This window comes from Chinchilla lanigera, unplaced genomic scaffold, assembly GCF_000276665.1.
Source record: "Chinchilla lanigera isolate Chin_1 unplaced genomic scaffold, ChiLan1.0 scaffold00038, whole genome shotgun sequence".
Classification (NCBI taxonomy): Eukaryota; Metazoa; Chordata; class Mammalia; order Rodentia; family Chinchillidae; genus Chinchilla; species Chinchilla lanigera.
The window spans coordinates 1,533,906-1,560,233 of record NW_004955439.1 but is presented as its reverse complement, the minus strand read 5'-3'; the positions used below and the strand labels follow the sequence as shown (position 1 = coordinate 1,560,233).

The 26,328-nt window shown below is 41.5% G+C and overlaps 1 protein-coding gene across 4 annotated transcripts in view; it reads left to right on the top strand.

Moving 5' to 3' along the window:
- Positions 1-48: 48 nt before the first annotated feature.
- Myb (v-myb avian myeloblastosis viral oncogene homolog) overlaps positions 49-26,328 on the top strand; it is a 36,670-nt gene continuing 10,390 nt past the window's right edge. Inside the window, exons 1-15 of one of the 4 annotated variants that reach the window (XM_005390488.2) lie at positions 49-366; positions 4,862-4,979; positions 6,834-6,905; positions 8,762-8,854; positions 9,105-9,325; positions 10,975-11,206; positions 12,877-12,957; positions 13,378-13,482; positions 15,057-15,311; positions 16,266-16,622; positions 18,368-18,510; positions 19,450-19,564; positions 19,655-19,780; positions 20,629-20,739; positions 22,480-22,587. In XM_005390488.2, coding sequence (XP_005390545.1) covers positions 344-366; positions 4,862-4,979; positions 6,834-6,905; positions 8,762-8,854; positions 9,105-9,325; positions 10,975-11,206; positions 12,877-12,957; positions 13,378-13,482; positions 15,057-15,311; positions 16,266-16,622; positions 18,368-18,510; positions 19,450-19,564; positions 19,655-19,780; positions 20,629-20,739; positions 22,480-22,587 — 2,160 coding nt within the window. In that variant the 5' untranslated portion in view covers positions 49-343. The other 3 variants (XM_005390490.2, XM_005390492.2, XM_005390493.2) reach the window with 3 other exon arrangements.

Genomic DNA, 26,328 nt, shown 5'->3' with positions numbered 1-26,328 from the left:
GGCCCCGCGGGCTGCAGCCAGGGCGACCGCGGAGGCGGCGGGCAGGGCGCGTGCGCACTGCAGGGGCGCCAGATTTGGCGGGAGGGGGAGTGTCCAAAGCTCTTTGTTTGATGGCATCTCTGTTTACAGAGTTTACACTTTAATATCAACCTGTTTCCTCCTCCTCCTTCTCCTCCTCCTCCGTGACCTCCTCCTCCTCCTCTTTCTCCTGAGAAACTTCGCCCCGGCGGTGCGGAGCGCCGCGGCGCAGCCGGGGAGGGAGGCAGGCGAGGCGGCGGGCGGCGGGAGGCAGCAGCCGGTGCGGTCCCCGAGGCTCTCGGAGGAGCCCCGCGCCCGCCGCACCATGGCCCGAAGACCCCGGCACAGGTAACGGGGGTCCCGGGCGGGCGACCGAGGGCGGGGGCGCTCGGGGCGCCGGACGCCTGGAAGCAGGTGGGAATTCGTTCCCGGATCTTCTGCGGGGCTGTCAGATCCGGCGAGGACCGGGAGCCCCTGTCTGGTCCGCAGAAACCGCTTGAGAGCCGGATGAATGGGAGTCTGCGGGAAACGTATCCGGACGTTTTGGGAAGCATGGGAAGCATGCCCTGAGGCTCATTTTGCAAGTTGCATGGGGATCCCATTCTCTTTAGGGGAGAAAAAGCAGCCTGTTCCAGCGGGGGGTGGGGTGGGTGCAGAGCGGTGCCCACCAGCCCTAGGGAGCCCACCAGGTGCCTGACTGGATGCCGCGCGTGTTGGGGAGGGAGTCGCAGCCTAATTGCTGGATGCATTGAGATATGTTTGGACTTGGAAGTGCAGAGCATATGGCAGATACAGGAAAAAATGCCGGACTGTTTAGTAGCCGCAGGTAGTTCATTTCAATTTCATTCATTCTTCTTGGAGGCAAGGAAGCGTGGCAGCTGACAGGCGGCTGAAAAGAAGATTTTAGGGGACGAACAGGGCTTTCAGATTGTTTTAAGCCCTGGTTTGGAAGGTTCGAATCATTATTCCCTGGGAGGCTTTTATTTCTATTGCAGACACTGCATGTGCACCCACGCGCGCCCGCGCCGCGCCTGTCACTTCACTTGGGAAGGCTCGCCAGGACGCTGGTCGAGAGATCCCTTTACATTTTTGGCCCCGCGTTTGGAAAGGGGGGAAATACTCGTCGCAACTGTCAGTTGTTGGCAGTTCAGCTTCCACTGGCCCCTGAATTTCCTGGCCTCGACATGCGGGGCTCTCTGCGAGCGGTGGGTGCAGGCGCTGGCTCAGGGACCGTAGTGGTCGCCGCTGGCAAAGGGGCCGAGGCCTGCAGCACCCCGCTCGCTGCGGTGCAAACCTCACACACCCGCCGCGGGCAATTGCCCTGGGCGAGAGGTCCTGGCTCGGCGCGCACACGTGGACGCGGCCGCTCCTCCTGCGCCCTGCTCCTGCTGCCCTGGCCGGGCGACCGGTCGGACCCTCGCCAAGGGGCTTTGGGGTAAAGTCCGTGGAGGCGAAGCAGTCTGCCTGCTTTTCCTCCGGTTGTTTGATTTTCGCGTACTTAATTGCTTTTTGCACTGGCGGGCACTGGTCCCCTTGAGGCGCTGGGAAGTTGCAAAGAGCGTGGGCGTGGGCTCTGCAGCAGCACCCCGGGGCCGGGCTCTGCAGGGCCGGGAGCGGCGCCTCGGCTTGGCGGGGCGGCGGAGAAACAGAGGGGCCACAGCGGGGGACCTTGGCTCCCTACGCCTCGCCCGGGCCGGCGGCTCTAAGCGGGGGTGCCGCCCCTTCAAAGGTTTCACCTTTCGCCTTTGAGACTTAGCTGGAGAGCACTGGGGTCACCTGTTCGGTGGAGAGCAGAAACTGGCAGCTGGAGGAGGGCGCTGGGAGGGAGCGGCGAGGCTCTGCGCCCCAGGTCGCCGCTGCTCCTGCGGGGCGGGGCCGCGCAGGTTCCCTGCGGCTCCCAGGTAGCCGAGAGGAGACTGCGGGGAGGGGCGGGAGCCTTGAACCTGGCTCAGGGGGAAGAGAAACCCGGCTGCGGGCTCCGAGCCGTTTCTTGCTGGGCAAGCGTCAACTCGGCAGGGATTATTAACCAGGTCAGCGAAATGAGTCTGAACCCCTTTTCTAGAATCACAGTAGCGGCCGCAAGGCACTTCCTCCCGCTCCCCCCACTTCCCAACCCCCTCCCCAGCACTTATTTTTTCTTTATCGTTTCTTTGCACGGTTTGTTTCCTTGACAGAAGGTAATATTCATAGTTGTACTCTTGTAACCACACCGGGTCTAGCAGGTGGAGGAGTCGAGTGCGTCAAGCCTGAAATCAGCCTTTGAAAGTCCTTTGACTGTTGGGTCTGAGATCTTGTCAGTGCAGATAAAGGAAAAATTATTTCAGGTCCTCAGTAGAAATTAATCATGCTACTCAGGCCACCAGAACGCCGTAGAGCAAGGCAATCGCATGCACAGCTCGAAGGCGAGCCCCGTGCCCGGCCGGCTGGTGGAAGGCAGCCCTGGACTCACCGTGCAGCCCTCGCGGTCCCTTCAGGACTTGCAGGAGTCCCTCGCCACGTTTTCCCCAAGACCTTGGCTTTGCACGTCCCTGCCTCTGCTTAAGTTTGAAGAGGCACGAAAGACATGGAAGCATCCTTTGCGCGCGCTGGAAAGTACCTTAGCAATGGAATCCAAGCCCCGTACAGAGGCGAGAAACCAAGGTCTCAAGACAGAGGAAGTGATTTATCTAAGTCACGCAGTCAGGTAGAGGCCGGACGAGCCCTGGCACCTTTGCCTCCAGAACCCTTATCCTGGCCGATGCCTCCTGTTCTCACCTGACGTTGGCTGCCCCCTGTGGGCGGTTGCTTGTGTCGCTTGTTCCTAGGTTAAGCTGTTACTTAACAGGAAGGCGCCCAATCACTAGTTTGGAAAATGTCGCCCGCAGTTCTGAAAATGTGATCTCCAGATCTAGCCAAACCTGAAAAGTTAATTTGAGTTGAATCTATGTCTCCAATTTCAGATTCCTTGGGTTTTCTTGGCATCTCTGATGCTTCTTCATAAGAGGCTACTTCATTTGGGGGTTTTCTAAGGAGCTCTCTGACAACCTTTCAAAAGATGTTTACAGCTCTTTGCTTATAGGAGCTTTGTTGTTATTATAGCACAGGGAAAGTATTGTGATTGTTATTGATTAAGTTCTTTACTGCCTCTTGTTTATAGTGTAGAACAACGATAGGCCCTTGGTTCAAAGGATAGACACGGAAGGAAAAATGGTTACAGACTACGAATAGTTTAGTGGGGGTTTTATTGGTTTTCTTTTTTTTTTTTTTGGTTGTTTTGGTGCTGGCGTTTCAAGGGCAGATCCCATCTAGTCACCGTGCATCCTGGACCATCCAATTGTCACTCAAAATAATAGTTTTAAATTTTAAGAACCCCATTTCAGGATTTTTCAAGCACTTTTGCTTCATTTGTAGGTGGTTTGTCACATGCACTTGTGGGTTAGTTTGAGAAGACAAAAACTTGAATGAACGTAATTTTCCTGTTTAATGAACGTAACTTTTCTGTTTAAAAATAATAATTTGCATTATGATATTGGTTTATGCCACTATTATATATTTTTATTTATTTACACTGGACCTTGTTCCGAGGGCCTTCACACTGAACTACATCCCCAGCCTTATTTATTTATTTATCTATCTATCTATCTATTTATTTATTTATTTATTTAAATTTTGAGGCTGTTCTTAAATTTGCAGTTCTCCTGCCTCAGCCTCTCAGAATGCTAGGATTACAGGCATATGCCACCATTCCTGGTTTATGCCATTATTTTTAACTTACCTTAGTTTCATGGGTTTATCAATATTACAATGATAAATTTTAGTAAAGTTTCTAATATAGCATAATTTTTCATATCTTGCTTTACAAAGAAATTTATAACAAAGTAAAGTGAAATCATGTTCACATATTCAGTGTAGGATTAATAAACCTTAAGTATAGAGTTACTTTAAAAGTCATCAAAATGCTTAGTTTCATTCAACTAGGTAAAAGAAAAAGCTCTTTTGAAAACAGCAATGGGTTTTTTTTTTAACCCATGGATTTCTTCTGGGCGGGGATCCCTAGGTTTTTAATTAGGTACATTTTAAGATATTAAACACCATTCAGTCAGAGACAGAAGAAAACAAGAGTAAATTGGAGTCTATCAGGTGGCCTAATTATTCACTTGGTTACTCTGGAAACTGAGTGTTATAAACATGGCCACAAGTTGGGTCATTCAGGCCTGGAGTTTTGAAGAATTTGATATTTATGCTAACTGCAAAACAGTTGGGTTACTTGAAGTCTTATCCTTTGTCAGATGTTAAAATCCTTTCCTCTTAGATTCCCTTAATCATCTAATCTTTAAAGGATGACTGTCACTATATTAGCGGATGTTTTCTTTCTCAGGTTTTAAAAATTTCAGTAGAGCACCAACCCCATTAGAATAGTATATTGATTTGTTTAGTGTGTTGGGGAAATGTTTAAACAATGCGACGCATGCCAAAGATTTTGAGTGTGCACTTAGGTAAGGGATGTGGGTGCTTGTTCCTTTTCTTGTCCTTAACATTAAGTTTTAAATGTAAACGCTGATTGGCTGGAAGGTTGCCAAATGCGTAACTTGTCACTAGCCTAACAGTAACAGCAGGTTTAAACATGCAGAGCCGCAGACAAGTGCCAGGCCCTTTGCTGTATCTGTGGATACCAATAACAGCAGAGCCTGTTTACAATACTACAGCAACAGCATGCAGAAAACCATCTTGCCGTGCAGGTTTCCAAAGTGCTATCTTCACAGCCTTTGAAAAACTTGCCGAGGAGCTGTTGTGTGATTTTTGTAATCCAATAGTTTAAATCCTCTTGTCTCAAGCCCACGTCTGCCCATTTTTATTTCCGCAGCATATACAGCAGTGATGAGGATGATGAAGACATGGAGATGTGTGACCATGACTATGACGGGCTGCTTCCCAAGTCCGGAAAGCGTCACTTGGGGAAAACTAGGTGGACCAGGGAAGAGGTAACTAATCACTTGATCAAAACATGGAGAGAAACAGACTGTGTACTTGTTCAAAACCAAAACTCAGTCATAGGGTCTTGGAGCACCCGTCCTAGCCCACTTAGGCAGTGTGCTCACCTCTTACCACCGCTCCATACGATCACTGTATCATCTGCTTCTAAATCATTTGGAGTTCTTTGAATGCCCTCTCCTTCTCACCTTATGCGTCATCTGTTTCCCTCTGCCTATTCATTCTCAAACTCACCGCCTCTTACCTCTTCCCTACCTATGAAGGCATTGCCTGTCCTGTGAGCCATCCCCGTTGTCCTCTGACCATGATGGACGTATCTTCCTGGGTTCTCATGCCACCCAGAGCATGTTCTGCCTTATTGTTGCTGTGACATGTGTGTCTCTCCTAGTTGACTGCAAGTCTCTTGAGGTGGGGGCTAAATGTCTTCCATTTGTGTTCCCTGACCCCAGAATTACTTGCTTCAGAGTAGGATACTGACAAATGAATGAATGACTTGCTATTTAAAAAAAAAACCAAAAAACAAAACACTCATAGAATTCCTCCTGCGTTACTATATTTGTTTAGTATTCTTGATGTATAATGTGTTGCAGAGCCATATGCATAAATGTTGGTTCTCAGAGCACCCAATAATGGATAGAAGTGTATCTGCCTTTCACCATTTCCTGCTGGCTTCTCAAAAGCTTAGTCTTTGTGGGAATGAAAAAATCCCTTAGAAACAAAATTCATAAATGTGTGATGGAAAAATTCTTTCTCTCTAATGTTCTCAAAACATTTTGCAACTAATTGTAGAGTATTTCGTGTTAGAATCAGTGGTATCAACTCTCCTTCGGTTTCATAGTACTCTGCTTCATATAAACTGATGACAGCAGACATGATTCCCAGGGAGGCGCACGGGAAGTGCGTATTTTACCTATAGAAATTGTGCACTTGGTTGATCCTTAAGGACATAGAAGTTCTGTTATTAACCCTGGTGTTCTAGTTCTTGTGCCTCTATTGTACCAAGAAGCTGCATTTTGTGGGAATGCTACTCTTGCAGAAGCACAGGAAAACGTGTAGAGAGTCACTGGTGAATAGCACGTCAACTAAAAGAACCAGTTGCCCATGAATGTTTAGTGTCTTCTATATTCAGATACGTTTGGTCTCATTTATTTATTTATTTATTTAGGTTTTTTTTTTTTTTCCGGTACTGGGAATCGAACTCACGACCTTGCGCTTGCCAGTCAGGCTGAGCTAAATCCCCAGCCCCCGTTTGGTCTCATTTAAACTATGAATACATTGATACAAAAACTGCATGACTTTATTATAGTATATATGCCTTAAAGTTTAAGTATGAAAGGTTATCTTCCTTTTTATGTGTGAAAGATGTTGAACTAATTGGAAAGATTCTTTTTCTTACTCAAGATCTTATCTGTTACCATAGTTAGTGGCTACTGAGTCTAACATTAGCATTTGTTCTCCTCCCACCAAGTAAAACTCTTAGCAATTACCATACATTAAACACTCAATGTTATTATAAATATTTTGCATAATTACCTCACATAATCCTCAAATAACCCTGCTGATGTCAGAATTGCCATTTACAGATGACAATACTCAGGTGTAGAAAGATAAAATGATATACCCAAGCTTATATAACTATATAACTAATCGAGTTAAGATTAAAAACTGTAGTCTGACTAAATAAATATATGCTCTAAACCAAAATATTAATATCTACTGTATTGAATAATTTTAGGAGGTTTTTTCTGGATTAGATCGTGCAGTTGGTTCCCTTGTTCACTATGTCTTGACCAGAATTATTCAGTAAGTGACTGATACCCTAGGACTGTCTTTAAATATCTTAGGATGAAAAACTAAAGAAGCTGGTGGAACAGAATGGGACAGATGACTGGAAAGTTATTGCCAATTATCTCCCGGTAAGTGAGTAATTTTGTTCTTTTTTTTTTTTTTGTATTGGGAATCGAACTCAGGGACTTGTGCTTGCCAGGCAGGTGCTTGTGCCGCTGAGCCATATCCCCAGCTGTTATTTTTGTAAAAGAAAAGCTCCTCTCAAAATTTTAAATAAAACATTCTGGAGATGTTATTAAAACATTACATATTTGCTCACATATGAGAAATAGGGAGAAAGATGTCCTACTCGTAGTTTATATTTTTTATTTTAAAACATATAATTGGGGGGGCTGGGGATTTAGCTCAGCGGCAAAAGCACCTGCCTGGCAAGCGCAAAGTCGTGAGTTTGGTTCCCGGTACCGGAGAAAAACAAAAACAAAAACAAAACAAACAAACAAAAAAACATATAATTGGGGTTTCAAAAGAGATTATTAAAAGGTTTTGACAGTATTTTTTAAGCAGTTGCTTCTTGTTTTGTCTTGTGATTTATTAGGATAGTAGAGATGAGCGTTCTGATGATTTGTTGCATGATAGATGATTAAACTTGACATTGTCCTCTAGTCACTGTCCTCTAAGCTCCCCATTTTCATCAGTTGCCATATTTTTAGCACCTAGGTTCAAAATACTAGAATGCTTTTTGACATTCCACCGCCCTGTCCCCTACGCCTACACAGTTCCTAAGGAGCCTGGAACTCCTCTGTAGCCCCGCTCATCCTCCTTATTCTCGTGGTTGGACTCTGCGCTAGGCCCCACAACCTCTCTTCTGGGATGTCATAGTGGCTTCCTAACCAGATTTCCTGCTTGTAGCTTTCCACATTTTCATTCAGCCAAAATACTATTGGCAGATGGAGCATCCTAAAATGCAGCTGTACCTGATCTCTTCAAAACTAACTGGTGATGGGGCTGGGGATTTAGCTCAGCAGCACAGCACCTGCCTGGCAAGCGCAAGGTTGTGAGTTTGATTCCCAGCACCGGGGGAAAAAAAACTACAAAAAACTAATTGGTGACTTAGAATCTCACAAATTAAGTAAACTTCCCTGACCTAGCAGTCCAGAAAGGCCCTCCTATAAGGCCCCAGCAGACAGGTCCTGCACTGATACCTGCTTCCTCTCCACAAGCAGGTTTGGTTAAATTCATTTCCCCCTTCCCTCCTCTGGGCTTTTATTTCTGGGGATCTCACCTTCTAAATGTTCTCCCTTTGTATCATTCTAAGATTTCTGACCAGCTCCAAAGCTCATATAGACAGTGCCTTTGGACTCCTAAGTAAACAATTTCTCCTCCCAATGGGATGCTTTTCTCCACCCCAGTAGCATTTTGCTTTGGTCTCCTTTTTGCATATGAATCAGATTCAGCCTTCTGTTACACTGAATTATGTGTTTGTCTTTTCCTTCTTATAAGAGCCCCAGCTCCTACCAAGTAGGCCCTATCTTTTATCAGCCTTGTTCCTTCTGCAATATAAGTACCTGTGATCCTGAATTAAAGCATATCTTTGGTTTGAATGGGAAGCAAACTTTGGTCCTTTGAGGTGGGCTTCTCCTAAAGGCTGACAGTATGGAATCTCTAATCTTAGATCATGTAGATATTTCCACAAGCGACAGACTGGGTTTCAGTTCAGTTGACAGGCACATGTGCAATTTAGTATTCCTTTCATGTATCGGCAGCACTCTCTACCTCAGGAGGTGAGCTTCTAATTTTAGATGCAACTTTGATATTTTTTATGTTTTTAGCATGTAAGTAAGGAGGGATAGGTGGGTCCCTGGTATACATACTTTTACGTGTCCTTGAGTGTTTTCACTGTGTATTTCCTATGTGTAACTCATGTTCAATAACATCTTCATGTGCTTCTCACACCCTATCCTTATGATGGTGCCTACTTGTCCAGAATCGGACAGATGTGCAGTGCCAGCACCGATGGCAGAAAGTTCTAAACCCCGAGCTCATCAAGGGTCCTTGGACCAAAGAAGAAGATCAGAGAGTAAGTTCTGTCTTCCTAGATGTGTGAACCATAGTTATGAATATTCCCAAAATATATTTGTTGAATGGTCCCCAATCGGAGGATACAAATGAAGTATGCAAACAGCAAGTAGAGGGCTCTTTGTCATATTTCCAAAGAATGAAAGCAGATTATTTAGAAGTTTTCTAAAGTTTCTTGTAACAGTGAAGCATGATTACACTGACTCACTCCGTAACATTAAAACACAGGTTATTTTTGTGTTTATCTGAAGGTGATAGAGCTTGTACAGAAATACGGTCCGAAACGTTGGTCTGTTATTGCCAAGCACTTAAAAGGGAGAATTGGAAAACAATGTAGGGAGAGGTGGCATAACCACTTGAATCCAGAAGTTAAGAAAACCTCCTGGACAGAAGAGGAAGACAGAATTATTTACCAGGCACACAAGAGACTGGGGAACAGATGGGCAGAAATCGCAAAGCTACTGCCTGGACGGTAATTCTATGTCAAAAAATATATTGATGGGGAAGAACGAGGGAATGGGTGTTGAACATTCTGTTTTAAATGTACGGAATAAATTACATCTCATCAGTTGTTAGCGTGTCATTAACTAAAAGCGATCTATAGCTTGTACAACTGGAAGAGATCTTAGAGTCTACCTGATTGTGGGCTTTTAGGGTTGATTCAGTGGCCAGCCTTGGGCCAGGTCTTTTAACCTTCCTCTGCCTCAGTGTTCTCATTTGCTAAATGGGCAATGATCTGTTTCAGAGAGCCAGTGTTAGGCTCACGTACAAAGAATGTCAAAGCGCTGTGTAAACTACCAGATTCTGAACATAGTGACGCTGAAGACGCATAGTTTGTCTTTGTTCTGAGTTCATCCAGCTGGTTCAAGGACCTGCTACCATTTTGGTAGTAGGAAAGCCTGCATTCCCTTCATTATACCACTTGACAATTTTTTTCTTTGAGTAAAGAAATAATATATTTATGGAATTATCCTGCTTCCAGATTTTTAAATGATGTCAGTGTAATACCTTCTTTTCAATGAGCCGGGCAAGACAGTGACCTTGCAAAGGACAACTGTGGAAGCTCCTGTCTCACTTTCCTTCCTTATATAGTCTGTCTATTTTGGAAAATACTTTGACTACAAGTTTGAAGGTAGAAAATATGAAGAATATTTTTATTCTTGGTGTTCTTAATCCAAAACCAGAGGAAGGGTCATTTCAGAGATGCTTATATAGTGCTATCTTGTGATGCTCCAAAGCATTTCCTTCCTCATGCTTCAGAAAGCCTCGAAAATTCAAGAGGTTGGGAGAAGGAGGCCTTTCTCCCTGTGCTCTCTGAGGACACGCTGTTGATTCTTTGAAAAATTAAAGGGGCGATGGATTGAACTTCCTCTTTCTAGCCCATATTCCCCCACCCCCATGGAAACAGTGTAAAAGGAGCTTAAAATGTTTTCTTTGGGGGGGTGTTTGTTTCTTTTTCTTTTTTTGAGTTGAGAAACTCTTTTGCTGGGAACAGAAAGGTCTTAGTAAAAGTGCTTTGCAGTTTTAGCATCTTACGCTCGGGGTCTTTCCAGTTCCCACTCTCCTGTCTGGGTGTAAGAATAATGGGTTGGTTTTCAAAAGGTGGGAAGATTTTTTTGACTCAAAATTTCTCACTTATGCTATAAGAAATAAAGATTGACAACGAGGCAGCGTGGCTGTCATTCCCAGACTTTATGAATCCCTGTTGCGGTGTCTAGGCCCTGCCAACCCCCGCTCAAAACAGAAATATTTTTTAGGCCAGCCAGAGCTTTAAAGCTGAAGTAGTGTTTTGTACCACAAATGGTCAGAATTACCATCAAGTGTTACTGTCCTGAAAATATTCCTTCACCAAGGAAACAAAATGGTGAAAAGATATCAGCATTCACAGAAATCCCCATACATTCCAGATGATGTAAGTAAGAGAAACCTGTGAATATTCAGTTAGGCAGTAGGGACTGCATGATTTTAGGAGGTGGAAAAGATGGAAACAATTAAAAAGAGAAGACAACTGTTAGTAGACCTAAAGAAAAGATTTCTGTTAGGAGCAGTTTTCCGTCAGTACCCCGAATTTGAATTGAATTTTTTGTTGGTAAAATTTTTACGTGATGCATTTCTGTGCAGAACTGATAATGCTATCAAGAACCACTGGAATTCTACAATGCGTCGGAAGGTGGAACAGGAAGGTTATCTTCAGGAGTCTCCTAAAGCCAGCCAGCCAACAGTGGCCACAAGCTTCCAGAAGAACAATCCTTTGATGGGTTTTGCGCATGCTGCACCTTCTCAGCTTCCTCCAACTGGCCAGCCGTCAGTCACCAATGACTATTCTTATTACCACATTTCTGAAGCACAAAATGTAAGCCATTCCTGGGAATTTGGTCTGATGAGACAGATAGTGATTGTAGCTCCAGGCAGCAGTGCTGTGCAGCTGTATACTCTCAGAGCTTTCATAAGCATGATCGTGACTGATCTTCACCTGTACCCTTTGAAGTAGAGAGGACTCCCTGTGATCATCCCTGATTTATGGATATGGAAATGAGGATTGTAAGAGATTTGTTCAGGATTACACAACTCAGAGAACTAGTGCTGAGTATAATCCAAACTTTGATTTTAACTTGCTGCTCCAAATCTGATTTAAAGTTAAGACTTTGGGGTTTTTTTTAAACTTTTTTTTCTTATTGATTTATCAACTTATATTTAAACTTTTTTTCCTCCGGTGCCAGGAATCGAACTCAGGACCTTGCACTTGCCAGGCAGACGCTCATGCCACTGAGCTATATCCCCAGCATTTTTTGGTTTTTTTTGTAGCCATATTGGGGATTGAACCTAGGACCCTGCAAATGCTAGGCAAGCACTGTATCCCTGAGCTACATAATGAACCCCAGCCCTAAAGTTATCTTTTAAATATAAATTTACCTAAAGTACTGCTAAGGAAAAGTGGGAGAAAGGACATAACATTTTTAGTCTGATATTTTTATCTTCCAAAATGGAAAATAAATGTAATATTACATTTAAAGAGAGATACTAGTTTTAAACTGACATTCAGTGGATGACTATCAGTTCCTTTCTGGTAGGGATCTAGCAATACTTTTATTCTTTCTGTGTTTATTTTTCTTTGTGTTTGTGGTACCGGGGATTGAACCCAGGGCCTTTGCACTGAATTACATCCCTAACCTATATTTTATTTTTAGACAGGGTCTTGCTAAGTTACCAAATTGTCCAGACTGGGCTCAAACTCAGGATCCTCTTGCCTTAGCCTCCTGCCGTGCTGAGAGTATAGGCAGGTCTCACTCTCAGCTGTGAGGAGAGCTGTGTGGTGCTGATTCTCTGATGTCTTCTTTTTTTCTCCTTTGGATCAGTGTGATTTCTTCCTCATTCCTAACAGTTACATCTAGGGTAAGAGAGGAGTTGTAGTGGATTGAAAAGAAGCATAAAGAGGAAAAAATCAAGAGACATTAATCTCAGAACTAACAATAATATGAAACTTACCCAATAATACAGAGCTCCTATACAAATACTATGCAAAACATATTCATAAATAGTTTTTACTTTTCTCTATATGTTCCATAGATTTGACTACAGGCTTGCCAGAAAGGACTTAGGCGAATGAATTATCCTAGAAGGTTCTGTGCTTTGTATTAAAACTCATAATTATTCCAAGAAAAATAATCTTAGTTACAGACAGCTAATACTATCAGTTTTTCCATTCAAACTCCTTTCATGCATTATGAATGCATTTTAAGATTGTATTCTCCTTTGTGTTTTTTTCCTAATTAAGGAATGCTTCCTGTCAGGACAGATGAGTACTTTAAATTTCTTTCACTGTGTTGCTTTAGCTATTTAGTCAGTTGTAAAGGCTTGGCTAAATTTCAAATCAGTTTTTTTTTTTTTTTTTAAATTATTTAGTGAGTTTTATCAATAAAGAACTTTTTTCCCTCAGTCACAGAACAAAACCTCAGGAAGCGAAAGCCCCTAAAGCGTATGTAACCATGAATAACTTGGCCTTTGTTTTACTTTTCTATCTAGGTCTCCAGCCATGTTCCATATCCTGTAGCGTTACATGTAAATATAGTCAATGTTCCTCAGCCAGCTGCGGCGGCCATTCAGGTAAGATCACGTTGTGAAGCAGCTCTTTAGCTGAGCAAGGCACCACTTTTAGGAACTGCTTCGAAGTATTTCCTCTAAATACTTATTTTCACCTGACTAGTAGGAAAGAGGGTGGAGTGTGGCAATCTACCAGTCGTGGCTTCTGGAGTGAGTTTACAGGGGAATCTTTCGATGCTCTCATGTTATAAATTGAAACAACTCATCAGTCAGTACTCACTCCTGCCTCAGATTTCCCATCGCTGCCTTCAGTACAAAATAACAATCAGAAAGTTTTCGCTGGTGGCGAAGTTCAGTTGGTGCTGGTTTCATGCCCAGGCTCTTTGGGCCCTGGGTGGTTCGGGAAGACCATAGGTTACAGGCATCGTATTTACAGCCTCCAATCAGATCTTTGTCTTTTCCTCCCTTAACTTGTAATTCCAGAGACACTATAATGATGAAGACCCTGAAAAAGAAAAGCGAATAAAGGAATTAGAGTTGCTCCTAATGTCCACTGAGAATGAGCTGAAAGGACAGCAGGCATTACCAGTAAGCATGTCCCCGGATCCTTGGATAGGGGTTGCAGCTTCACCCCAATGCTTTTCTCTATCCTTTTTCTTCTCTTCTAAATACTACACCACCAAAGCGTTATATATCCATTAAAAATACTTAAACACAAGAAGTTGCTAATAATGAAATAAGTTGTTGGGGCTGGAGATATAGCTCAGTGTCATAAGCGCCCGCCTGGCAAGCACAAGGTCTTGAGTTCGATTTCCAGTACCAAAAAAAAAAAATACAGTTGTTATCAAAATGTACGCATAGCCAGCCATAGGGGCACACACCTGTAATCCCAGCACTTGGGAGGCTGAGGCAGGAGGATCACTGTGACTTCGAGACCATCCTGGGCTACAAAGTGAGCTCAAGGCCAGCCTATGCTGCATAGCAAGACCCTGTCTCAAAAAAGACAGGAAAAAAAAAAAAGAAGAAAAACCAAAATGTACACACAGTTGGAAGTAGTCTTTTTTACGATGCAGTAGAAACACAGCATCCATTGCATCATCATACATTTTTTTCTCCAGGACTGTAATCAACTCAAAGACTAGCAAAGATAAAATTAATGAAAATCCATATTTTTGTTTACAAAATATTGCATTTATATGGTGCCTGTTTGATTTTTTCTATTGTTTTCTTAACCTGTATCTTTATATTTTATAATTTTAAACATGATTATATACATATTTAGTATGTGCATGTAAATATTATATATTTATATCACTTCTGCACAAAAAAGATTAACTATTGTCTTTCGTTTGCATTTGTGAAAGCTGTGTCGGCCATTATCGATTCTGACATCTTTTTTTAGTGATTCGGCAGCAAACTGGGAAAGTAGCTTGTACTTGTTAACATTTGTAGTTAACCAAGAAAGTGAATAAAACAGAAGTGATACCCAGTAGGTATTCCTGGGGGTAAATTTCTTCTTTGCTAAATAATAAAATGATTATGTGGACATGGTAGTCCGACCACTTTTTAACTTTAGTCGATGTTTTGCAATTCCCCCTGTTGCGTGGTCATGCTGTAAGGAGGCTTCTGTTAATTCGCTCTTCTGCTTTCCTAACCACGCTGATCTGGCAGCCCTTCACTGCAGCAGTGCAATCTGTGGCCTTAGAAAGGGATAGAAGTAAAAATGCACAGCTAAAAGCAACTCTAGCTCGTAAACCCTTCAGCATTGTAGTAGGTTAGAATGCAAATGGGACAACTCTTAACTTGGAGCAAACTCTGATGGACCTTTTGCAAATTATATGCAAGTGGATTTCTAAGACACTTGTATGAAAATTTTGCACTTTGATGCACAGTCCCGTGATTTGAAATTTTAACAAAATGATGCTAAGGTAATCAATCATGTAGGTACAAACCAGGGCACTTTTCAGAGGATCAGCTTGCAATGACTAAAAGGAAACATCTTGACAACTGTCTCATAGGCATAAGTTCTGTATGATGCAACTACTTTTATCTTTCCTCCAACAGCATCTGATACCTTGTGCAATATCATTGCTAAGTTCCTTCTTCCTTTCTTCTCCCCACTCTTTCCTTATTTCTCCACCCTGCCCCACCCCCTTCCTCAGACACAGAACCACACATGCAGCTACCCCGGGTGGCACAGCACCTCCATTGCCGACCACAGCAGACCTCATGGAGACGGTGCACCTGTTTCCTGTTTGGGGGAGCACCACTCCACTCCGTCTCTGCCGGTGGATCCCAGCTCCCTACCTGAAGAAAGCGCCTCACCAGCGAGGTGCATGATCGTCCACCAGGGCACCATTCTGGATAATGTTAAGAACCTCTTAGAATTTGCAGAAACACTCCAATTTATAGATTCTGTAAGTAGAATTGTTAACTTGAGTGAATATTTCTGGAGAAGGAGTTAGAGAATTCATTTTGTAAATCATTGCCATGTTCTATAGCAAATGTTATTGGCATAGATTCATGTAAAGGTAAAAGTGTGATTTTAGTTTTAGCGAATATTTTTTTTAAGAGATCCAATTTTATAGGCTGCCCAGACAACGGCAGCTTTCCACGATTTTCCTTCAAAGGGTTTTTTTTTTAAATAGGTTGATGGCTTACAAGGCAGAGCTTAGGTTATGGGAATGTTGTTTGAGTTACTTATAACTGATTTTCCATTTTGCTTCCTTGTTTGTGCTTAACTTGAATTTTGCTTTACTTTTGTGGATACTACATGAAGAATTATGTTTAGTTGGAGCATAAAGCAGTCTCTGGGTATATTTGAAGTAATAGTTCATTAGTCAGATATGATTTTTTCTACAATATTCTACTGAATATTGAGTACTGGTCCCACCAGTTCATAGAAATAAAATCATCTTTAGGGAACAAATTGGAGCTCAGCACCCTCAGCAGACACTTCCTTCACTGGCTTGGTTGCTAGGTTGAAAAGCCTTTCTTGGGGCTGGGGATTTAGCTCAGCGGCAAAAGCGGCTGCCTGGCAAGTGCAAGGTCGTGAGTTCGGTTCCCGGTACCGGAGAAAAACCAAAAAAAAAAAAAAAAAGCCTTTCTTGCATCCCTGTTGGGCGGAGGATGGATACTGCCACAGAGCCATCTAGAAGGGTTTTCCCTTTGCTTTGGATTGCAGCCTGGAGGCAGCTCATAGACCCCGCAAATGCAGGGCAACAGAACAGCTGTTCCCTCTGAAGCTGGAGTCCAGCAAACGGGCTGATGCTTCCTTTGCGTTTAGTATCTCTGGCTCAGAGCTGTGTTTCAGGTGACAATAGCACACACCTCACACATCTCAAAGTTCTGTGCCTCCCACATTGTTTCAGGATTCTTCATCGTGGTGTGATATCAGCAGTTTTGAATTCTCTGAAGAAGCAGCTTTTGCACCTAGCCAACATCACTCAGGCAAAGCCCTCCAGCTTCAGCAAACAGAGGGCAAGGGGACCACGGGAGAGCGTAGCCCGAGGGTGAACAAACGCACGTTGGGTGAGGGCTCACTTGACTCACCCGAGGCCTTCTCTCCTGCGAGGCCCAGCACAATTCCACTGGTCATTCTTCGAAAAAAGCAGGGCCAGGCCAGCCCCTTAGCCACTGGAGGCTCTAGCTGCTTCCTCTTTGCTGACGTCAGCAGTTCAGCTCCCAAGCCTTCCCCTGTCAAAAGCCTGCCCTTCTCTCCCTCGCAGGTAGAGCACCGTTTCTGCACAGCTGTTACTAATTCTCAACAGACACCTGAGCCTTAATAATCTAGAAACTAATCCTTTGGAACAAATGACTAATTACTGCTCCCCCCGCTGATTTCACCCCATTGCTGCATCTAGCTGAGCCCAAGTCGTTCCTGGCAGCAGGCTGGCTAATGATTTTACTGTAATTCTCTCTCTTCACTTTTTGATGGTTTGGAAGATAGGTGCATGATATGCTCTTATTTCCTTCCGCACGAGAGTTTAACATTTCTGTCCCTTCCTCTTCTCCCTTCTGATTCCCTTCGTTTTAACATTTTAACATGTTTCCTGCACCTTTGTTCATTTATTATATGATTCACTGACCCTGGGTAGGAGGGAACCAAAGTATAGCTGTATAACGTTTGGATTGCAACTAGCAAACTTAAAGATTATAATTCATCTTTAAGTGGAAACTTACAGAGAGAGGACAATGGACAAATGTTTAAGGAAGATAATTTTCTGTTTCAACACTGGCTCTTCTGAGTTGTGTTATAATGCTTTGGTAGTATAATTTTTGCCAAAGAATATCCTTACTACGTAATGTGTTTTTAAGGCATGGAAATCATACTTGTCAGACATTCCTAAAGTATTAAAGTAATTGAAATTAATAGTTTCACACTTTAAAACATTTTTCAGTTATGTCTGTTGAATTTAAGAATAGCTTTAAATATTAATAAATGATGCCTCCACCAAAAAAAGTTTTTCTTTTTCTTTTGGCCTGTATTTTCCAAACTGTGACCTGCAGAATGTTAGTTTTGTAAAACTTTACTAGATGTTCCAGAAAAAGTCTAATATCCAAATATATAAGTTTGGGAAACACTGAATCAAAGTTAAAAATGGCTTCTTTCCCATAGTACCTCTCAGAGTTTATATTGCTGCTGCTGTGGGGTTTTTTTGGGTTTTTTTGTTTCTTTTTTCTTTTTTTTTTTTTTTGAGATGAGCGGCTCCCTATGTTGCCCAGGCTGGATTTGAACTCCTGGACTCAAGCTACCCTCCTCCCTCAGCCTCATGAGTAGCTGAGACTACAGGCACACACTACCTTGCCTGAATTCCTTTGTTTTTAATATGTTAATGTGTTTGTGACTTTCAAGGAGATTTTAATTTGTTATGTTTCCCAAAATTATTTTATCTTGGAATCATCTGAGGAACATCTAACAACCCACCCTGAACTTTAGTATTATAAGCAATACAGATTATTTTTTAATAGTATTTCACATAATGTAAGCCTTATATAATAACAGTTTGGGTTCATAGATCATTAAAGAGAGAAAACAGCATGAAAGAAAAGTAATTTTCAAAAACCCTTTAAACCTCTTCATATTAATAAAGGCCTGTCTCTTTCCTTTTTTGACAGAGTCATTTATTGAAAACATTTTCTTAGGATTTTACAAGTCTAGATTTTACTTCTTAGAAATTATACTCCAAGGGCTGGGGATACAGCTCAGTGGCACAGCACCTGCCTCACACGCCTGAGTTCCTGAGTGCAATTCCCAGTACCCAGAAAAAGAAAGAAATTGTACACCAAATTTTGTACATTCAGAGGAAGTAAAATCATGCCCTTAACACTACCTGATTGTTCACATCTTTATCACTTTGTGTAATGGGTCAGTAAAACATACTTGCTTGTTATCTAGGTGTGATTTTAAATTAGGCTCAATAAGGACTTGCCATTTAATCTAAGTCACCTTTCTCTTTCTCCTTCTGTTCAGTTCCTAAACACTTCTAGTAACCACGACAACTTAGACTTGGAAGTGCCTTCCTTAACTTCTACCCCTCTCAGTGGTCACAAACTGACTGTTACAGCACCATTCCATAGAGAGCAGACTGTGAAAACTCAAAAGGAAACTACCATGTAAGTCCTTGATTCAAGAACAAAGTGTTTATCTTACTTACATTTTATTCATAGAAGATAGTCTCCAATGTCTGACCCATTTGTGCATATATAATTTTACCAATTCACTTACATGTATCATGTATATTTCTCCATTGACTATGCCTGTCCAGGGAATGTCACGACTATGTAGAGGTAGAAGGAAGGAAGGTAAACAAATTGCCCTTGTAGCTCACTCAGAAATTTCCTGTGTATACAGAGATAGCTTCGTATAATGTTCCCATCCAATTTGTCTATTCATTCAATAAGGACTTTTTTTCCACTGAAAAGATTTTCAACCTCCTTTCTTATCTGATTATAAGCTTCAAAATAAGATTGAGTATGATTCTTTGTATTTTTAAACTTCTTTTATAACTTATATATAGATAAGGACCTCTTTTGACAGGCCTAGAACTCTTATATGACTAGAAGCCAAGGGGTGATTAAGTCAGCTTTATTTGATAAAGGTTTAACCTATTCAAAGAAACGGCAGAGAAAAAAATCAGTACAAATTAGGAGAAACCTTTGAAAAAAAATGCATTCTTACTAATTTTAATTATAAAAATAATTTTAAAAGGCTAATAACATTTTGTAGTATGGGCCCCTTTTTAATGAATAACTTGATTGGTAAATGACATTGGTCATTGCCATGTTTATAGTTATTGTACAGACTTAGGAGCACTAGCTATACCTTTAGAACTTTCAGGAAAAATGAAAAATATTTGAGTTCTTAGTTTTAGGGGTGTAATATTTTGAACCATTCAAAGATATGGGACACACATATTATCTTTTCCTTAGTGAATACATCTGACTAATCAGCATACCCAGTTCCATATCAGTTGGAAAAATATTAAAGTTGATAGAGTAATGTAAGAGATGCATGTATTTTATATTGACCCACTGCTTGTTCTCTTTTTAAAGTTTTAGAACTCCAACTATCAAAAGATCAATCCTAGAAAGTTCTCCTAGAACTCCTACACCATTCAAACACGCACTTGCAGCTCAAGAAATTAAATATGGCCCCCTGAAGATGCTAGTAAGTTCTAGAACAGTGTGTGGTTTAGTTGGTTTACTAGTAAGGATGGGCATTTTCCTCTGATGCAAAAATATCTGCTCTTGCCTGCAGCCTCAAACGCCCTCTCATCTAGTAGAAGATCTACAGGATGTGATCAAACAGGAATCTGATGAGTCTGGAATTGTTGCTGAATTTCAAGAAAATGGACCACCCTTACTGAAGAAAATCAAGCAAGAGGTGAGCATGAGATCCTTAGAAAGAATAAGCTGTGAATCCTGCTGCCTTTTTTTCTTCATGCAACTTGATATGCCTGGCATTGTTTTTTACAGGATAGTTTCACACAAGATGCACTCAAAAGGTGCTGCCAGGGCTGGGTGTCGCGGCGTACACTTATAATCTCAGCCATTTGGAGGCTGAGGCAGGAGGATTTCAAATCTGAGACCAATCTAGACAATTTAGTGAGACCATGTCTCAAAATAAAATAAAAAGGGCTTGGAAGTAGCTCAAGGCTAGAGCATCTGGCTCAATCTCCATTACTGTTTTTTTTTAAAAAAGATACTGTTAGACTGCACTGACCTTCATTTGAGAAGCCAAACCATTTCTATTGACTTCGGACAGAGTAAATGAAAAGAGACCAGCAGCTTTTTACTGTAGCTTTAAAAAAAATCACTGGTTATAAGTAGATGGTAGATATTTCCTTTTGTTTTTTCCTTTTGTTTTTTCTATCTTTATTCTGAGCCAAACAGGAGTGTGCATGACCCAGGAGCGCAGATTCAAGTTACCCTGAATGCTGCCTTCCCCCACTGTCTGATACCGGAGAACATTGGAATTTATATCAGAATTGTAATATTTCTTTAATTCATAGTAGAGAGGAAAAAAATGTAACCTGCAAGGATCAAAGCGTTAGGCTGTTGGCAAGAGGCATCTCCAGCATGTTGGGCAACATAAATTCATGTTGCCTTTGGAATTTATTTTCATATGGTACTGAGCGTTTGGGAGACCGGGCAGAGTTGTACTCCTGAGAGTCAGTGTTTCACGGAAGCTGTAGTTCCGGAAACAACAAAGCACTTCCTGTTTTCTTTCAGGTGGAATCTCCAACTGATAAAGCGGGAAACTTTTTCTGCTCAAACCCCTGGGAAGGGGAAAGTCTGAACACTCAGCTGTTCACGCAGGCGTCGCAGGTGGTGGATGCCCCCGTAAGTGCTCGACCCGAACCCTGATTCTGATGTGACTCGCAGAGCGCTCCAACGCGTCTGAGTCCTCAGTGGTTTCCTGCGTGATTTTTTTAAGTGATCATTAATATAGGCTATAAAGTTGAGATTTTGTTGTTGTTGTTATTTATTCTGTTTGATTGAAGATGTTTTCATTATTTGTTATTGTTTGAGAGTTCTTGCCATTTAAAAAGGCTGCGGTGGGCCGGAGATACAGCTCAGCAGCACAGCACCTGCCTGGCAAGTGCGAGGTTGTGAGTTCAATTTCCAGTACCACAAAAACAACAACAAAAAAAGGCTACTGCGTGGATAGTTTCATGAAAATAGAATGTTGGTTTTTACCTTTATTTGCCTTCTAAAGGCAGTATTTCCATCTAGGTGTCTCCTGCTTAGTTTTGTGCAGCATTTACGTAGTGCCGACCATGTGCCCAGCATTGCACAAGTTGAGATGTCCCTCCACATCCACAGGGGAATTGGTCCAGGACAATAATGGCGAACTTTTTAGAGCTTTCAATGATGCAAACAGCCTGCTGTGGCACACGTGGCATAGCTTCGCCACCACTGGTCTAAGACCACCCTTGGGCACCAAAATCTGCAGATGCTGAAGTCTTGTATAAAAAGGCACAGTATTTACATACAACCCACATACATCCTCCCATGTACTTGAAATCATCTCTAGATTTCTTATAATGCCACAGTGCAAATGTGGCAGTTTTTCTTTCTTTTCTTTTTTTGGTTGGTGAATCAGTGGATGCAGAAGTCCAATTGTGTTGCCTTGCTGTGCCTACCCCCATTTTTCTAGTTTGCAGTTTGTGAACAGTTGCCCTTATTATGTCTTATGAAGAATCAGAGCAAAGAATAATTGTTAATATTTATTCAGCATGTACTAATAATCTAAGTGCTTTAGATGAATTAATTCATATAACTGTCACCATAACTGTATAAGGTTGATAACATTATCACCTCCAATGTAGCAGCCGAGAAACTGGATAGCTTAGTCATTTGCTGAAGATTATATACCTAACAAAGGAGGGAAGGAGTGGCTGGTAGAATTCTCAAAGTCTGGTTCTAAATTCTGTAGTCCATCGCTGTACTATTCTACCATTAATTTGTAGTGCAGTGGTATTTCTGCACTGATCTATGAAATAACAAATTCTTGCCCAGAGCTTAGTAGTACTTTTATTTTTGGAAGTATAACTTTATCCAGGCATGGTAGTGCACAAATAATCTGGGAGTTTGAGGCAGGAGGATCGTATATTGGCCACCTAGGCAACGGAGCAAGGCTGTGTCCCAAAATGAAAATAAGTAGATGGATGGATGGATGGATGGATAGATAGACAGATAGGTGGGGCTGGTTAAGCCCACATTGAAAACTCTGTGTTCAGTCCCCAGTACCATACACACACACACACACACACACACACACACACACATGGGAAACAGCGTGGATGTAGCAGATGGATTTTGAGTGCCTACCACGTGCCTACAGCCATTTGGGACCCTAAAGCTTCTGGATTTTGCTGATGTTTGCTACAATAGGACAAGGGCCAGTACATAGTTCAGCTCTCCTTTTAGCTCCGAGGGAAGAGAATTTCTGGCAGACAACTGCATTTCTTCATGTTAATGTGTACCATGTCTGAGTAATCTACTCTACAGTGTTAAGATTATGTTAGCTCTCATATTATCTAACCTCATTTAAATTTCAAATGATTCTTTTCCCTTTAGAATATTCTTACAAGCTCTGTTTTAATGACACCCGTATCAGAAGATGAAGACAGTGTTCTGAAAGCATTTACAACACCTAAAAACAGGCCCCTGGTGAGTCCCTCGCAGGTAATTACTGTTCTAACATTGGTGTCTTAAAACTCATTCACTGTAAAGCTGTTATCTTGTGCTATTTTTTTTTTTTTCTTTTTTTGGTCTTTTTTTGAGACAGGGTCTCACTCTGCAGTTCAGGCTGCTCTTGAGCTCACTTTATAGCCTAGGCTGGACTTGAACTCGCAACAATCCTCCTGCCTCAGCCTCCTGAGTGCTGGGATTACAGGCATGCACCACCACGCCTGGCTCTTGTGCTATTTTTTTGTTCTTACCATTTTAGACATAGAAAGGTGATGCTTTTTAACACCTTCTTTATGTCTAAAAAAACCCAATAATTTTTGTTGCTACTTACATGAAATATTCTGGAAACTTTTATGAGAGCAGGTCCCCAAAATCTGATGAAGTGGAAACAGTTTTTTTTTTTTTTACTGTGACTGAGACCACCATGATGTGTTACACTTCTGTCAGTATCTTCTGGTTTTAAACATATTTAAGTGTGCCTTGCTTTAAAATTTCTGTTTTTCAGGCTCTATCTCTAAGCAATCAAAGCTCAGGGACTGGATTCTAAGTGAAATTTGAAATTAGCGAGACAGAAAGTAATTGCAGTGTATTTGGCTATAAGAGTAAAAAAAGGCAGCTGTCAGAGCCGTGACTAATCTGTAGTATACCATCTGCTGTCAGGTTTTAATATCAAAGGAGGTTTCCCTTGTAATCCTGAAGTAGGTGTGTCTTGATGAAATGCAATACATTCCAAATTAATCCTGAGCCAAATGTAAATTAGAATGCAAATTTGCTCCCCCAGATTATTTGCTAGCCTAGTATCTAGCTAGTCCCTCTGTCCCCCAGTGCTACTCACAGGGAAAATTCATAAGCCCTGGAGCAGGTGGAGCACCTCGGTTCAGAAGCACAAAGTTGTACTTGACGCTGTAAGTTAAAAGGCCCTGCAACAGGACGGCAGGCTGTGAGAACAGCTCATTCCCTTACAGGGCTTTTCTACCACTGCATATGCTTTGTCATTCCAAATTGTGAGAATCTTCAAATTTCCCTTTTAATTATTTGTGTTACTTAGTATTACTGTTACGTATAAGCAGAGCTGGAAGAGCTGAAGGTGCATGTGTTTATGATTCAATCAAAGTGCTTCCCTGGGGTAAGAACCTCTCTGGTGAAAGGTGGCTGGGGCCGGAGTATGGGTAGGGAACACAGTGCTGTCTGCACCCGAGAGGCCCTGACTGGGTCAGGCATGGGTAGAACCCATGTGAAGAAGACTCAGCTTATCACACAGAACTGGGAGATGAGGATGAGGACTAACTCCACCTGGACATGACAGGGACCCACAAAAGGGATAGAAGGATCGCAAAGCAAGGGGCAGCCATCTTGAAATGTTACCTAGGGCTGATCTTGGGTTGGAAGGGAAACCTTTGCTTGTTGTTTTTTTGTTTTTTTGTTTTTTGGTTTTTTTGGCCTTTGGTTTCCAAAGCATAGAATGTGATTAATGCCGTCAGTACTTTAAGCTAGAGTGAGTTTTATAAGTATCCTGTTAACTAGCCAGGGACTCAACCTGTCTTTATAGTAGTACAGGAAAAGTCATTCTAAATTTCAAAGAGCAAATGTAAAAAGCAACAATACCATTACATTTACATCCCTGAAAACTCTTGATTATTTTTTTAAAACTGAACCTTAGCCACAAGTGGTGTCATATACCTATAGTCCCAGCACCCGGAAGGCTGAGGCAGGAGGATCCCTGTGAGTTTGAGGCCAGCAAGATCCTGTCTCAAAAAAGTTAAAAAGAGAAAACCCTAATAGCTTTTCACCTAACTAATGTTTAGACAAAACTACTCAGAGCTAAACAATGTGCTGATTAAAATATATATTACAAGGGGCCAGGGATCTAGCTCAGCAGCACGTTTGCCTGGCAAGCTCAAGGTCGTGAGTTTGATTCCCAGCACCAAAAAAAAAAAAAAAAGATATTACATAAAAGTTCACAATAATGTCAATGTTTATGAAAAATAAGTTGTCTAATTTTGTTCCCACAGAATTTTTAATGCTAAAAATATTCAGTGTGGAACTTACCAACGTATTTGTATTTTATTTAATGGAAATATTGGTTATCTTTAAAACTCAAAAACAAGTAGTTAGTCTGTTTTATTAACCTGTGTTTTCTAGTATATCAGTGAGTCATAGTTGGCAGCTACAGATTTTAACATCTGTATAGTGAGATTAACCCTTAGCGGTTTACCCCGAGCATGCACGTGCGTTTCCATACTGACTGTCCCGAGCGTCACTCCGACAAGGTGTCATTTCAACCAGTTGATTCTTGTGTTGAATAAATTTGATGAAATGGTCACTTTTATATTTCCTGTTACATTATCTTATAAAAATTAAGCCCCACAAAGCAGTTTTTGGTCCTCCTGTATTTAAATAATTGGACTGGTAGGTGGTAAGTCACCTGTGAATATCCCATGCTGCGGACAGTTGTTTGTCCCTTCCACCAAATTGAAACACTGAGACATAAAAATTAAACTAAGAGTCAGTGTTTCTACCTACACTGGAGGACTTACTGATTTATACTGACCGAATAATCTGGTACAATAGATAACTGATTTTAAGGAACACTGAGTGAATGTTAACACCAAGTTATCACTTTCATTTTGTGTCATGGAGTTCTAACTTTCAATGCTAAAGAACTATGTTATTCCTAAAGTGTTTTAAGCTTTTGTGATAACTATTGGAAAACGTGTCAAGTGATTCTAAATATTGCTTACATTTCACACGCTGCCCTCAAGTACTGCCTTGTACTTGTACCACACTACCTCACTTACACCTCAAACGATCAGGGTGCAACAATATTTATAAAATACTTGCCCTTATCTGGGGTGGATGTGTCTCTTCAAGACCCCTGGTGGTGCCTGACACTGTGGCTAGCACCAAACCCGATAAACCATATGTAATACTATTTTATTATCCTATACTTAGGTACTTACAATGAAGTTTAACTTATAAATTAGGCGCAGTGGGAGATTAACAACAACTAGCAACATAATAGAACAATTATAATGCTGTACTGTAATAAAATTATTTGAAAATTATAGATTGTTTATTTCTAGATTTCCCATTTAATATATTCAGACCGTGGTTGACCCTGAGTAAGTGAAACTGCAGTAAGCAAAATCAGGCCTAAGCAGGGAGCCCCTGTCTGTTTTTATGCAGTTTGGGAATATTGCTTGCCTGAAACATAATACCATTTTGTATATTTTCATTGTGATCCAATTTGACCTGACTGGGCAGATTTTTCACACATGGCATTATTAAACATATTAATCATTTTTTGAAACGATCTAGCTATTTGATTTGAGTACTTTACATGATCTATAACTTTTGCCACTTCTTACAATAAATCAAATATTAAATGAGATTTAGCCAAGCAATCTAGATATTTTGTCATTGTAGGACTTTTAATTGAAACAACAAAATGATTCCCCCAATTAAAAAATTCAGGATCGGGGATATAGCTCAGTGGCACAGCACCTGCCTGTCAAGCACAAGGTCATGAGTTCGATTCCTGGTACCAAAAAAAAAAAATTTAAAAATTCAAATATATATAAACTGCAAAATATTTGGGGATTAAAAAATATTTAGGGTTTATATAATTGATGGTATATCTAATTGTCTAACTTATTAAGCACAAAAACATTTATTGAAAACTGTAGTTAACTAGAACAATTAAAGTTATTTCTGACCTGAATTTTTTTTTTTTTT